At 29.4% G+C, this 13,649-nt stretch overlaps 2 protein-coding genes across 2 annotated transcripts in view; both read right to left on the bottom strand.

Annotated features, from left to right (window-relative positions):
• The window catches only part of LOC125814442 (anaphase-promoting complex subunit 13), a 171,865-nt gene that overhangs the window by 136,320 nt on the left and 21,896 nt on the right, over nt 1-13,649 (bottom strand). The gene's annotated exons all lie outside the window — the stretch shown is intronic.
• Nucleotides 9,739-12,226, bottom strand: LOC125814410 (acetylajmalan esterase-like). Its single transcript, XM_049493859.1, has 5 exons — nt 11,941-12,226; nt 10,893-11,099; nt 10,617-10,765; nt 10,249-10,522; nt 9,739-10,143 (listed from the first exon to the last, which is right to left on the bottom strand). Exons 1-5 carry the CDS (start codon nt 12,224-12,226, stop codon nt 9,926-9,928), a joined length of 1,134 nt encoding a protein of 377 aa, XP_049349816.1. The 3' UTR covers nt 9,739-9,925.

Here is a 13,649-nt window from a genome sequence, read left to right as displayed (position 1 = left end):
AATTATATTAAAAAAATTATTCAATATGCATAAATAGTTTATTTGAATATATAATTTTTTTTTGTTCAACTAGTTCTGCGTGACTTTTCGATATGCATAAATATTCCTCTTACTTTTCTCTCCCTCTTTTCTAATTTCAACAGTCAAAAATTTTAATTGGTCAAAGCCAAAAATCAAGTCCAAACTTTAGGAAACAACTAATGAAAGTTACTAAATAAATGACTTTCATATAAGAAGCCAAACCCTAACAAATATTTTTTATATATTTGTTTCAATTCGTGTGACACTATATTTGATTATATGAAAATTATGTAATTACACGACTTAAAATATAACATAATCTACAAGAATTCCTACCATTTAAATTAATTACAAAAATCTTATTTTTCCTTCTCTCTTAACTTTTAGATACATCACTCCACCTCTATCAGATACATATTTACAACTTTATTTGTGTGGAATATATTTGGTAACAATATTATTGTTGATACGACATAACTCTAATAATTCCAAACCTAATTAAGTGTGAATCTGGTTTATAGTTATATATCTGATACGTAATTTATGTATTGTTTGTTATATATCTGGCTAAAGAGCAATGTATCCACAAAAAATTCGGAATTATTGTAATATGGGAAACCTTCGAATTGGACGAAAAACATAATCTAACTTTAACTCTTAAAGAGTGTGGAGGAAAACATTTTCTATTATTGCAGAAGATATTTTTTGATTTATCACTTTTAGTTGGTCAATTCAAAATACTTTTTCTAAGAAAATAAGTTTTTGAAAATATGAAAATTAATTCCTTGAGAGAGAAGGAAAAACAAAATCAATAAGTGATTTTCCATGTTGATTGTCTCTTGCCTATCTCCACACTTCATCCCCCATAATTTTCACTGAAATTATATATAAATGTCCTTAAAATAATATTTTACACCTAAGACTTATAAAATATAAATAAGCAACCCCTTTTTTTTAGGAAAATATTATTCTTCATACCAAAATTACTAAACTTCTCCTTTTATTCTTAATAATGACATGATTCTTACTTTCATTGTTGAGTTGTATTCATTGAATGGATGCTCACAAATCACAATCTCCCTAGTGATCATAAGAATAGGACTTTGCAATAACAACAATGTATTACTTTGATGTTATTATTAACTATTACTAGAAAATTATATAATTTTTCATAACGATAATGATAGATTAAGCTTCATTTTTAATTTTTTATTTGGTATCCAGTACCGACTTTAGAATCTAACTAATTCAGATGCATGTGTAAAATATTCTCTATCAAAAGCTATCAATACTCAGTCGTCGGAACTCAAACCTGAAACCACTTAGTACTTACCACTCTACTGTAATGGTAGATAATTTCTAATGAAATGTAAAACTTTCTTTGTTGTGTGACTAGGTTTCTTGTAGAACTTGCAATACTAGAAAAGATTCTTGATGTTAACATAGTTTTAAAAAGTGAAATAACAAAGGTTGAAACACAACTTTTGTAGAATTTTCTTTTATGTTTTACCAATTGCAAACTAAAGATTAATTATTTTTTTAATGGCTCATTATATCTCAGAAGTTTCCTTAAGTACCTCTTAATTTTATCAAGTATAGTGAGTCTTTGTCTAATATGTCATTAATGGGTCCTTTGTTGTTGATGTACACTTAAAAACACTAAACGGTTCATACTTCTTGTGATTATTATATATTTTGAATATCAAATTATACAAAAATAAAAAGAATGTAATGTGGTTTATAAGAAACCTAATTTGATGCACTAATCCTTTGTACATTTGACTAGTCACTCTTTAATTTTAAGGGAAACAACACTATGATGATATGTCAATATATTTGGAAGTTCTTAGTTGATTATCTGAATTTTTATTTTTGTTAGGATAGTTTGATTCTTGTAATCCCCTTTCCTATTTCCCTTGTCCCTACCCCCAATTTAAGAAATAAAAAATGTCAATACATCTATTATAAATTTATAATGATGTCTAAGTCAACACCAAGAATTGCGGCGAGATGGATAAGATGTCTCTATCTTTAACCAAAGATTTCGGGTTCGAGTCTCAGTGATGGAAATAATTCTTATAGGAATTGGTTACCTTCCTTGGGGCTTGAATTCAAAATTTCTAGTTGTAGATACATGTATCTCATCTATCCCGACATATCCTTTTTGTTCCTTTAGACGTTTACTTTTGACCAATTCAATGTCTCTAGTCTCTAGGTTTACGTGCTTAATACTAAGATGCTCAATGTTATTTGCTTATTGTAGTCAATCTCAATAAAATATTCACTATTTTAAGTGATAAAACGTTAAAAAAAAAAAAAAAAAAAAAAGATACGAATGTAATCTTTCAATGATAGTAAATATCTTCATATACTATTATTTATGGGCATATTTGGTCAAACCGATTAAAAACAATTATATTTGTTAGTCAAATATACAAAAAATAAAAAGACTCATGTTAGTAATAATACCATAAGGTATGTATATTGAATCATGGAAGTTAGTCTCAGGCTTAATCGTCGGGTTGTTGCTTAGTTTCAAGCTTCTTTGTGTGTTTACTTCTTATCATATTTTAAATTTTCTTAATGAAAATTTTGACTCCAATACTGTAATGAAATTTAATGATAAGTTTCCTTAATCTTAACTCAAGATATATCAACACATGAAGTTCTGAGTTAGTTGATTACCTGAATTATTATTTTGTCAATGAGAGTTTGATTCTTGCAATCCCCTTTCTTATTTCCCCTGCCCCTACCCCCTACCCCCTACCCCCTACCCCCCCCCCCCCATTTAAAAAAAGAAAAAAATGTCAATACATCCATTATAAATTTATAATGATGTCTAAGTCATCACAAAGGATTGTGATGAGATGGATATGATCCCTCTATCTCTAACCAGAAGTCTCGGGTTCGAATCTCAGGGATGAAAATAATTCTTGTAGGAATTGGTTTACCTTTCTCAGGGCTCCAATTCGAAATTTCTGGTTGTAGATAAAAGTATCTCATTCATCTCAACACATCCTTTTTGTTCCTTTTATCGATTCAACTAATTTTAGTTTTAATTTTATTTGCTTCTTGTAGTCAATCTCAATAAAATCTTCACTATTTTAAGTGTTAAAACGTAAAAGGAAAAAAAATACAAATGTAATCTTATAATGATAGTAAATATCTTCATATATTATTATTTATGGTCATATTTGGTCAATCAACTAAAAATAATTACATTTGCTAGTCAAATATACAAAATAAATCATGTTAGTAATGATATCACAAAATATGTATATTGGATCGTGGAAGTTAATCTCAGGCTTATTTGTCAAGCGTTGCTTAGTCTCAGACTTTTTCGTGTGTTTACTTCTAATCATATTTTAAATTCTCTTAGTGGAAATAGTAAAAATGGTCAGAAGCACACGTCTTTTCGCCGACCCTTGGCATGTGTTTCTTGGAAATATAGTGGATGAAAGGGCATTTTTGTCATTTAAGTAATAAATTATTATAAAGAAATTTTCAATAATTTATATATTTAAGAATTATGTAAAAACTATTATAAATTACAATAATTAACAACTTAAAAAAAATTAAAACATATAAAAAATTACTCTCAAGGAAAAAAAAAATTGACTCTCCAAAATTTGATATATGCCACATAAATTGGGACATAAAGAGTAAAGACATTTCCAATAATTTATATATTTACAAATTCCGTTAAAATTACTTCAAATCTCAACAATTAACAACTTAAAATAATTTTTAAAATTAAAAAAATTACAATAAAAATAATTGAATGACTCTCAAAATTTTATATCTATCACATTAGTCAAAATAAAGAAAGTAACATATATTGAGTTTATGTTGAAGACTTCTATATTCTAATTTATTACAATAAAAAAAATTGATTGACTCTCAAAATTATTGTTTTCTTTTGTTTTTCCTTTATTTTTCTCCAACGATACTACCCTTGAGTTATTTTAGTATATGATAACGAGAACTGATTTTGGAATATCTAGAATTTGAAGTGCCCAACTGAAAAAGGAAAATATTATACTGATTTAATATATAATAATATCTTCTTGTTAATTAAATCTTAGCTAATTATTATAATTATATCACTTAGATTTTCCACATCAAGAATTAGTCAACACTACTTGCTTGATCATTTTCCGAAATAAAATAAATAAATAAAATTTATTGAAAGATTGCATTTATTTATTCAAGTCACAACTCATAAGAGCCAAGAAGTATTGTTGAAAAGTCATTATCAGATACCAACTTTTAAAAATTGAGTAAATTTTAAAAGTAACTAGGTTGAATGTAATTATGTAACAGTAAGCAAATTCAATGAAACCGTATCAAGTGGTGTTAATGAAATTAAAGTGCTATAGCAATTAAAATAACATAATTACGATAAAAATGACATGTCAAAAGAATTGAAATAAGACGTTATAGAATAGCTTTAACGATTAATTCACGATTACCTCGTGAGAATATTACCCTATACTATTTATTTAACGAGAATACAACATATGTTCCCTCGGTCTGAATTCCAATGTAACGGGTTAAGTATTATGTAACGGTTTATTGAGAATGGTCGCGAAAGCCTTTAGCGACTCCAACATCGCCAGCTAAAGATCAATGGCCGGTAAAGGATATAGTGACGATTGTTATTGCCGCAAAAGTTAATTTTTATTGCCAATAAAGACCCCTTTTTGTAGTTGTGGATGCACTAATCCGTTGTACATTTGACTAGTCATTATTAAATTTTAAGGAAAGCAACACATCAAAAAAATTAATAGCTCAATTAGTTGATTATCTAAATTTTTATTTTGTCACTGAGAATCTAGTTCTGATCTTGTAATCTTCTTCCCTATTCCCACTTGCCCTTGCCCACAATTTAAAAAAGAAAAAAAAAATCAATACATCCCTTAAAAATTTATAATGATGTCTAAAACAACATCAAGGATTGTGACGAGATGGATATGATCCCTTTACTATTAACCAAAGATCACGAGTTCGAATCCCGATGATGGAAATAATTCTTGTAGAGAGAGGTTTACCTTCCTTGGGGCTCAAACTCGGAATTTCTGGTTGTAGATAAAAGTATCCTATCCATCCTGACACATCCTTTTGTTTCATTAGGCGTTTACTTTTGACCAGTTCAATGTCTCTAGTCTCTAGGTTTTGCGTCAAAACACTAAAATATGCAACGTGTTTGGAGAAATTCAAAACTATTATTGAGTGACTCTTAATCTCAATTTATTAAAAAAATAAAATTATACATTCAACTCATTATAGTTTTAATTTTATCTGCTTCTTTTAGTCAATCTCAATATAATGTTCACTGTTTTAAGTGATAAAACGTAAAACGAAAAGAAAATACAAATGTAATCTTATTACAACGATAGTAAATATCATCATATACTAGTATCCATGGACATATTTGGTCAACCAACTAAAAATAATTACATTTTCTAGTCAAATTTACCAAATGAATCATGTTAGTAATATTACCACAAAATATGTACATGAGCCATTTATGCAGTGATAGCATGATAGCTAGCATTTCTATTATTCAAGTAATAAATTTTTAAGAAGAAATTTTAAAGAATTTATATATCTAAAAATATGTAAAAAGTAGGATAAATCACAATAATTAACAATTTTGAGTGAACAATTTTGGACTATTACTGCTCTATATCTTGAGTGAAAAAAGATCTCGAGTTTGAATCTCAGGGATATAAATAATTCTTGTAGGTACTGGTTTACCTTCCTTAGGGCTCAAATTCAAAATTTCTGGTTGTGGATAAAAGTATCTCATCCATCCCAACACATCCTTAATTTTCACAGGTTATCAATTCAATATCTCTAGTCTCTAGGTTTTACGAATCTCAATTATAAAAATAAAAAATAAATTGAGATTTTGATTCTTGTAACCCTCTGCCCTATTTTCCCTTGCCAATGCCCCCCAGTTTAAAAAAGAAAATATTTGTCAATACATCATTTTATAAATTTAAAATGATGTCTAAGTCATCACAAATGGTTGTGACGAGATGGATGTGATGCCTTTAACTTTAATCAGAGGTTTCGGGTTCGAATCTCAGGAATGAAAATAATTCTTGTTGGGAGTTGTTTACCTTCCTCAGGCTTGAATTTGAGATTTCTGGTTATAGATAAAAGTATTTCATTCATCCTAACACATCCTTAATTTTTATTGGTTACCCGTTCAATATCTCTAATCTCTATATTTTACGATCTCAATTATATAAAATGATTTATCGACTCAACTCATTTTATTTTAAATTTTATTTACTTCTCGTAGTCAATCTCAATAAAAATATTCACTATTTTAAGTGTTAAAACGTAAAATAAAAAAAAATACAAATGTAATCTTATAATGAAATATCTTCATATTCTATTATTTATGGGCATATCTGGTTAACCAACTAAAAATAATTATATTTACTAGTCAATTATACAAAATGAATCATGTCAGTAATATTACCACAAAATATGTACATGAGTCATTTATGTGGTGATAACATCGCTAGCATTTCTGTTATGTAAGTAATAAATTATTAAGAATATTTTTTTTAGAAAATCTATATATTTAAAAATTATGTAAGAAGTATTATAAATTACATTAAATAATAATTTAAATATTTTTTAAATATATAAATAATTTATAAAATTGTCTGACTCTCAAAATGTGTCATGTAAATTGGGACATAAGGAGTAAAAACATTTCTAGTAATTTCTATAATTACAAATTACATTAAAATTAATACAAATCACAATAATTAACAACTTAAAATACTTCTAAAATTATAAAAAGATTATAATCAAAGAAAAATATTGTTGACTGTCAAAATTTTAAGATATCACATTAATTAAAATAAAAAATATAACATATAATTAATTGGGTATGTGCTGACACAGACTTTTATATCTAATTTCTTATATATAAGTCACCTTTATTTTTCTCTAAAGATCCCAGTGGCCAGTACCCTTGAACTATTTTAGTATGATAACAAGAATTGACGTTGGAATATTTTAGAAATTGAAGTCCCCAACTGAAAAGGAAAATATTATACTTTTATTTAATATATAAAATAATATATGCTTGTTAATTAAATCTTAGCTAATTATTATATCACATAGATTTTCCTCATCATGAGTTAGTCAACACTACTTGATTGACAACTTGTCAGAAATAAAATTTATTGAAAGATTGCATATAATTATTCAAGTCATCACAACTCATAAGAGCCAAGAAATATTGTTGAAAAGTCATTATCAAATACCAACTTATTAATACGACTTACGGTCATCTCCGGCCACTTAAAGTTATCCACATAATTCACTTAGACACTTTAATTTTTTCTGTGCCAATTGAACACCTTATTTGTTCAAAAGTCATTTCTATTAAACACAAAATACTGACATGGCAAAAAAATGTGTGCTTCACTTTCTTTGAGCGCATTAAGTTATCAAAAAATAATATTTTTTTCTTTTTTTTCCCTTAACTTATGCACCTGAATTAATAAAAAAGAAAAAAATTAATTATCAAAAAAAAAAGAGCAGTAGTCTTCTTCCCCATCCCTGCATCTATTATTCCACCATTTTCATCATTTTTCTTACACACATGCGCAAGGGCGGACCCACGTGGTCTCCACGGGTTCACCCGAACCCTCTCGGTAAAAAATTACACTGTATATATAAATTAAATTTTCTGTATTTCTGTAAATATATATTTTGAACCTCCTTAATAACAAAGAAAAGCTAATGGCGTAGTGGCAAGTCCCCCAGAAATTAAGTTGCGCGTCACTAGTTCGAATCTCAGTGAAAGCGTTTTAATTTTTTCTTTTTCAGTTTCAATTTTTTTTAGTTTTTTTTTAAATTTTTAGTTCTGTTTTTCATTTTTTTTTAGTGTTTTTTTTTTTTTACTTTAAAAACGTGCTAAAAGTGTGGTTTTAAACCTAAAAAAAATAAAGGTTCGCATTTTTAGGCTTATTTACACGTTTATACTTTTATTTTTCGAACCCCCTGAACGAAAATTTTGGATCCGCCACTGCACATGCGCACACCCCACCCCTTCCACCTCTCTCTTTCTCTCACCCTCTGTCATTCTTCTTCTTATTTCCCTTTTTTATGTTAATTTACGTCTCAAATATCTCGATGAAGCTCAATTTATTACATGAAAAAATATGAATTGATTTTTTTTGGGAAAAAGATTGTTATTTTTTTTTTCAATTCTAATAAATAGTTACTAATGGATAGAAGATGAAGGCAATGAGTAAAATATATTCATGCTATCGAAATGAAAGAGAATGAGTATTTAGCTTGAGTGAATAGCAATGGTGTATTTTGTACTATCGACGCCAACGAAGATAAGAAAGAGGTAGAGCGATGGTTTGCTGGCGTCGCCGGTGCCGACACCGGCTCCGGTGAAAGAGGAAACCAAAGTTGGGTCTATCGAAGAAGAAGAAGGGAAAGGGGGCCCGGGGGGTTGTTAATTAAAAAAACTTTTAAATTTTTTAAAATACTTTTTGGATTATTTAAATAGAGCTTTTAAAAAAATTTGAACACAATACCACGTGTCATCATTTTATTGGTAAATCGATTTTGTATTCATGTTTGAGATACACGTATTTTTATTTTTCAATTGTTTGTCAGTTTATGTCAAATAGGTAAAAAATTCTTAATGTTAGAGTGTTCAATAGGTACAAGCCTTAGTTGAGGTGTCTAAATGAATTATACAGATAACTTTAAGGGGATGCAGATGACTAAAGCCTATTAAAATTGAATAAATTTCAAAAGTACGTTGAATGTAACTATGTTACAGTAAGCCAATTCAATGAAATAGTAGCTTATCAAGTGGTATTAATAAAATTAAAGTGGGATAACATTTAAAATAATATAATTATAGTAGAAACATCATAAAAATAAAATAACTAGGGATAAGTAGTAGAAAGGAATAAGAAGATACAATATATATGTGCCCTCGGTCTAAATTCCAAATTAATCTTGAAAAAATTAGACAAAACATTCATTGAGTCAAAATTTCTTATCTAAAATGACTTAATTGTTATTTTATTTTTATTTTTACCAAAAGTGGGCATGGAAGCGAAGTGCAATTCGCGTTTTTTCCTCCCTTCTTTGGTCTTCTTCTTCTTCCGGTCATTAATGACTTCTTCTTCCTTAATTCTTTGTTGTTTTCTTCTCCTCCTCCTCCCCCCCCTTGTCTTTCATTTTTTGAGCTAGACTTTAAGAATCTACGTGCCGCAAACGTGAATTATTTCAAGTAAATAATATATCAAAAAACTTAAAGTATTTAGAGTAGCCCATATCCACATTTTGGGATTGTTTAGAGGATATTTAAGTTGGTTGGGATTGAAATCTGCAATGTATACTTTATTGTAATAACGATGCATGTAGAGTATATACATCTCTAATATATAGTTTATACATCATCTTGATCAGTATACACTGTTTATACAAATCGATATATTATATATACATATCAATATGTTACATATACATATGGTCATTTTGTTGAAACTATTTTTTATTGCGTGTACACACATTGCTAATTTGGACTATTTTTTATGTAAATGAAAATTTGACTATATTTGTTACAAATGAAACTACTTTATTGTACATTTATGAAATCTACTCATTAATCTAGTCATAATTAAGTTGAAACTTGAGGATGATCTTTCACTTCTCAAAATAAGATTAATGACATTTGAGGACAATTTTTTTTAGATCGACATTATACAAATATGTAATTACAACGTGAATCAAGGGTATAATAGAACCCTAGAATCAAGTAAAATTTCATGGGATGTCTTATTTTTGTCACGTTATTTAAGTAATATCCGCCTTCTGATTCATCCATTTTGCCAAGAACTTAAACATGACAGTTCAATTTGGGCAACATGTCATCAATTAACCATCTTGTTAACCAACTGTATGCTGCTTGTGTCAAATGGAGTCCATCCCAATTGAAGTGAGTACTAGGGTCATCACACACTGGGACTCCTTGAGCTCCACATTTTCTACTTTTGTCGTAATTATAGTCTCCTCCTATTCCACAACATGCTTTCTGTAGAGAGTTTTTGTCAAATCCTGAAAATACATAAAGAAAGTTTGTGAATACATATAGCTTTCTTCGCGTTTCCATTTACTCTAACCTCAAAAATAGGAAAATAAAACGATGCTTTGAGCACATACCAAGAGTAACAGCATTTTGTAGAAACCACATATACGCGTTGTAGTAGTCGCCATAAATGAGTGTAATGTTTGTATACTCTTTCTTCATCTCATCAATGGCTTGTTGCAAATGATCATTATAGAAAATCGCCAAATTATTCAAGTCTTTCAAGCAATGGTACTCATCGTAAGAAGATGAGTGGTTGGTCATGAATTGCGTTAGGGAAGCTGGACCACAACCTTTTGGGAAAGTCCCTGGAACTACAATTCGAGTAGCACCAAAACCAATGACTCTCTAAAAAGTAGTGAGAATCGATCGTTATGAAATAAACTTCAGGCAAATGAAAGTGACAAATAACAATCATGAAAACAGAGAGATTAAAACTCACTTCAACACCATGAATGATGGTCTGAACAACATCTGGAACCAATCTTCGCAACTCTTCCATTGTTTTACCTTGCGATAAGCCATAAATGATATCATTTCCTCCTATATGTCCAACTAGGAAAAGAGACTTCTTTAACTGTACTAGGCAATCTAGCAAGCAAAAACTAGAAAATTGTCAATCAGTGAATCACACTATTTCCTTAATCGGAAGTACAACAACAACATATTCAGAGCAAAATGTACGCAGATGTTATCACTCCTTAATTGGAAGTATTACCGGTGGAGCAGGTAGTCTCGAAATGAGAAGACATCCAATCAAGTTGAACATCTAATGAACTATTTGTGAAGGACAGAACAATCTTCTTCTCTGCCATGACTTGGGCTGATAAAGCAGTAGCCCCTGCTACTGCAAAATTTGCACCATGTCTAAAATTTGCACTTTGATCCTTATAAGGATTTAGGAGAGGAAGACCAGATTCCAGGGCTGTATGAAAAAACACAAAATCAAACATACTGACCAGAGGTGATAAAATTTGCTCATGAAATCATAACTTGCCCAACCTGTTTAAGTAAGGATTGATAATTGACTTGCTCATTCAGTATCTCAGGCCAGTGTTGTTCAGACTCTTTCAAATCGGATCCTGCAAGTGTATTTTTGAAGGATCCGACACAAGTGTGACATCATTTATGGAGAGTCCGAGCAACTTAGTCTTAGGCCATCAAAGTTTGATCCCGGATAAATCTTATCTTATCAAAATATTTTCAAGACAAAAAATACTGGGTCATTCTTTTCCATCTATCCGGACAAAGTTACCGTATCTATTGCTAATGGAAGGTGATAGATATCTCGTAAAATTAGTTAAAGCGTGCGAAAACTTACTTAAACACCGCGGTTATAAAAATAAAAAAAAAGGCATTTGATTTTAAAATAATTAGTCCAATTAGCATCCCATGATAGCAATAAATTCAAAATTGTCATACTTTTTATCAATTATACATATAGTAGCTGGTCGGTTCATGTTTATCTGGTATTTTATTAGATGCCACTTTTCTCTTTTATCTCTAAAGTTGCACATTCCTTTTAAAATAATAAAAGATTTTTTTTTTATTTTATCTATATATATTCATAAAAAAAAATTATAAGATAGCTTAAAAAAATTGTAAAAAAACAAATAAAACAATTGAAATTTGGTTAAAATTCAGCACATTTTGACCCATCCAATTAACCTCAACTCGCTCAGTTGCCATCTATACATACATTATATATATAATATTAGCTACTAGCAATTTAGTAACGAAGTAATTGGGGATTGAGCTTTGCATACCTATGAAATCAATCATGAGCAAGCCATTAGAACAACGCCCAGTTGGTTTATGGAAAAAGTTGATTCCATAAGGAGATTTTGCACAGGAAGAATGAGATCCACAATAGCTTTCTCTGATACAGTTTCCGGTATCGGAAACTGAATCACCCAATTGATAAATTTTATCAAATCTGCAGTTCATCAATCTTCGTTTTCGATGGATTTGCAATTTTTTAGCATCGATTTTCAGTTGAAACACCGTGAAAATAACTAGGAGAATTAGCAGCACTCTGGTGGAGAACGCCATGGTAACCAAAACTTACGAGCAGTAGTGGTGGGTTTTTAGAGAGATAATTAGTGTTATTTGTTGGTTTAGTTAACCAATTGTGACCCAAAGTTCTAATTTGTAGTATTAGTTTATTAATCAATTTAGCTTTAATTTAATCAACTTCTTTTCAAACAGTAGCAGCAGCTGGAGACAAAAGGGTTATTTGAATCCTCTCGAAAATTACCTTATTATATATGGTTTTAAAGTTATTATTTTTATGTATATATAATATAAATGCTTTTTTGAAATTTCAAAATAACTTGCAATAGCTATAACTTCTGCACAATCACTATGTAATAGTCTGCAGATCATAAAGTACGTAAATCACATTAGACAAATTTTATAAGATACACTCGACTCAAAAGGTATTAAGGGGTATTGCTTCCAGATCATCTACGCTCTCCAAATTCATTCAAAGGACCCAAACCAACTAAGTCATTAATCCCTTTTTGACCCTCTTTATATATTTTTCTTTTTATATTTTGAACTCTTTAGCGAAGATTGCAGTTATCTCCCTTGAGAAGCAAGAATTTCTTTTCGATTAAAGAAGTTATGGAAAAATAACCCAACCATCATGGCACCATTTATAGATTGAAAAAGCAACTAGATCGGCATAAATCATCGTATTGAAATTTAATTTATCATATTGAATTGAATTATGAATATTCACTATTTGATATTTACTTTAAAAATATTGAATATTAAACGTCTATAGTTATTATTACACAGTATAAATAAATTATTTATATATAATTACGCAAAACTGATACATTGTTCATCTATAGTTATACACATGAGATACATTATCTATTTATGTATAAAAATGTCAATACATGAATATACATTGTGTAATATAGATTTAAAAGAACTGAAAATGAAAAAATAAGTAGTATGTTTGTGCTAGAAGTCAACTATTTATGATTAGATACTTCATATGAACTTTTACTGTTGAATTATTTTTCGAGAAAAGGGTCAACAATACCCCAATACTTTCGTCTATTAATTAGTCAAGTTTTTTCAACCTTGAGTGTAGTCCCAAAAACAGGGTCTGACAAGGGTAAGGTATACACAGACCTTACTCCTACCTTGAGGAAGTAAAGATGTTTCCAAAAGACCCTTGGCTCGAGTAACGAACATTAAAGAAGCAAAAAAATACAGAAGTAAAGATGACATAAAATAATAGGAAAACATAACATAGCATTCAAAAGAGCGCTCAACATAATTCACTAATGTGATAACTGAAGCATATTGAATAACGATGAGTAACAAAGGTCATAAGACAAGCAACTACGAGACAAATCCTACTACTACTACTGGTATAAACAGGGAAACATGTACAATGCACCAACCTACTACCAAGCCTATCCTGCTAGGAAACGAGACAACGTTCAACTAATCCACA

Source organism: Solanum verrucosum, unplaced genomic scaffold (assembly GCF_900185275.1).
Source record: "Solanum verrucosum unplaced genomic scaffold, falcon-dt-bn FXZP01000268.1, whole genome shotgun sequence".
Lineage (NCBI taxonomy): Eukaryota > Viridiplantae > Streptophyta > Magnoliopsida > Solanales > Solanaceae > Solanum > Solanum verrucosum.
Note: the sequence above shows the minus strand (reverse complement) of the source record. Positions and strands in the feature narration are given on the sequence as shown.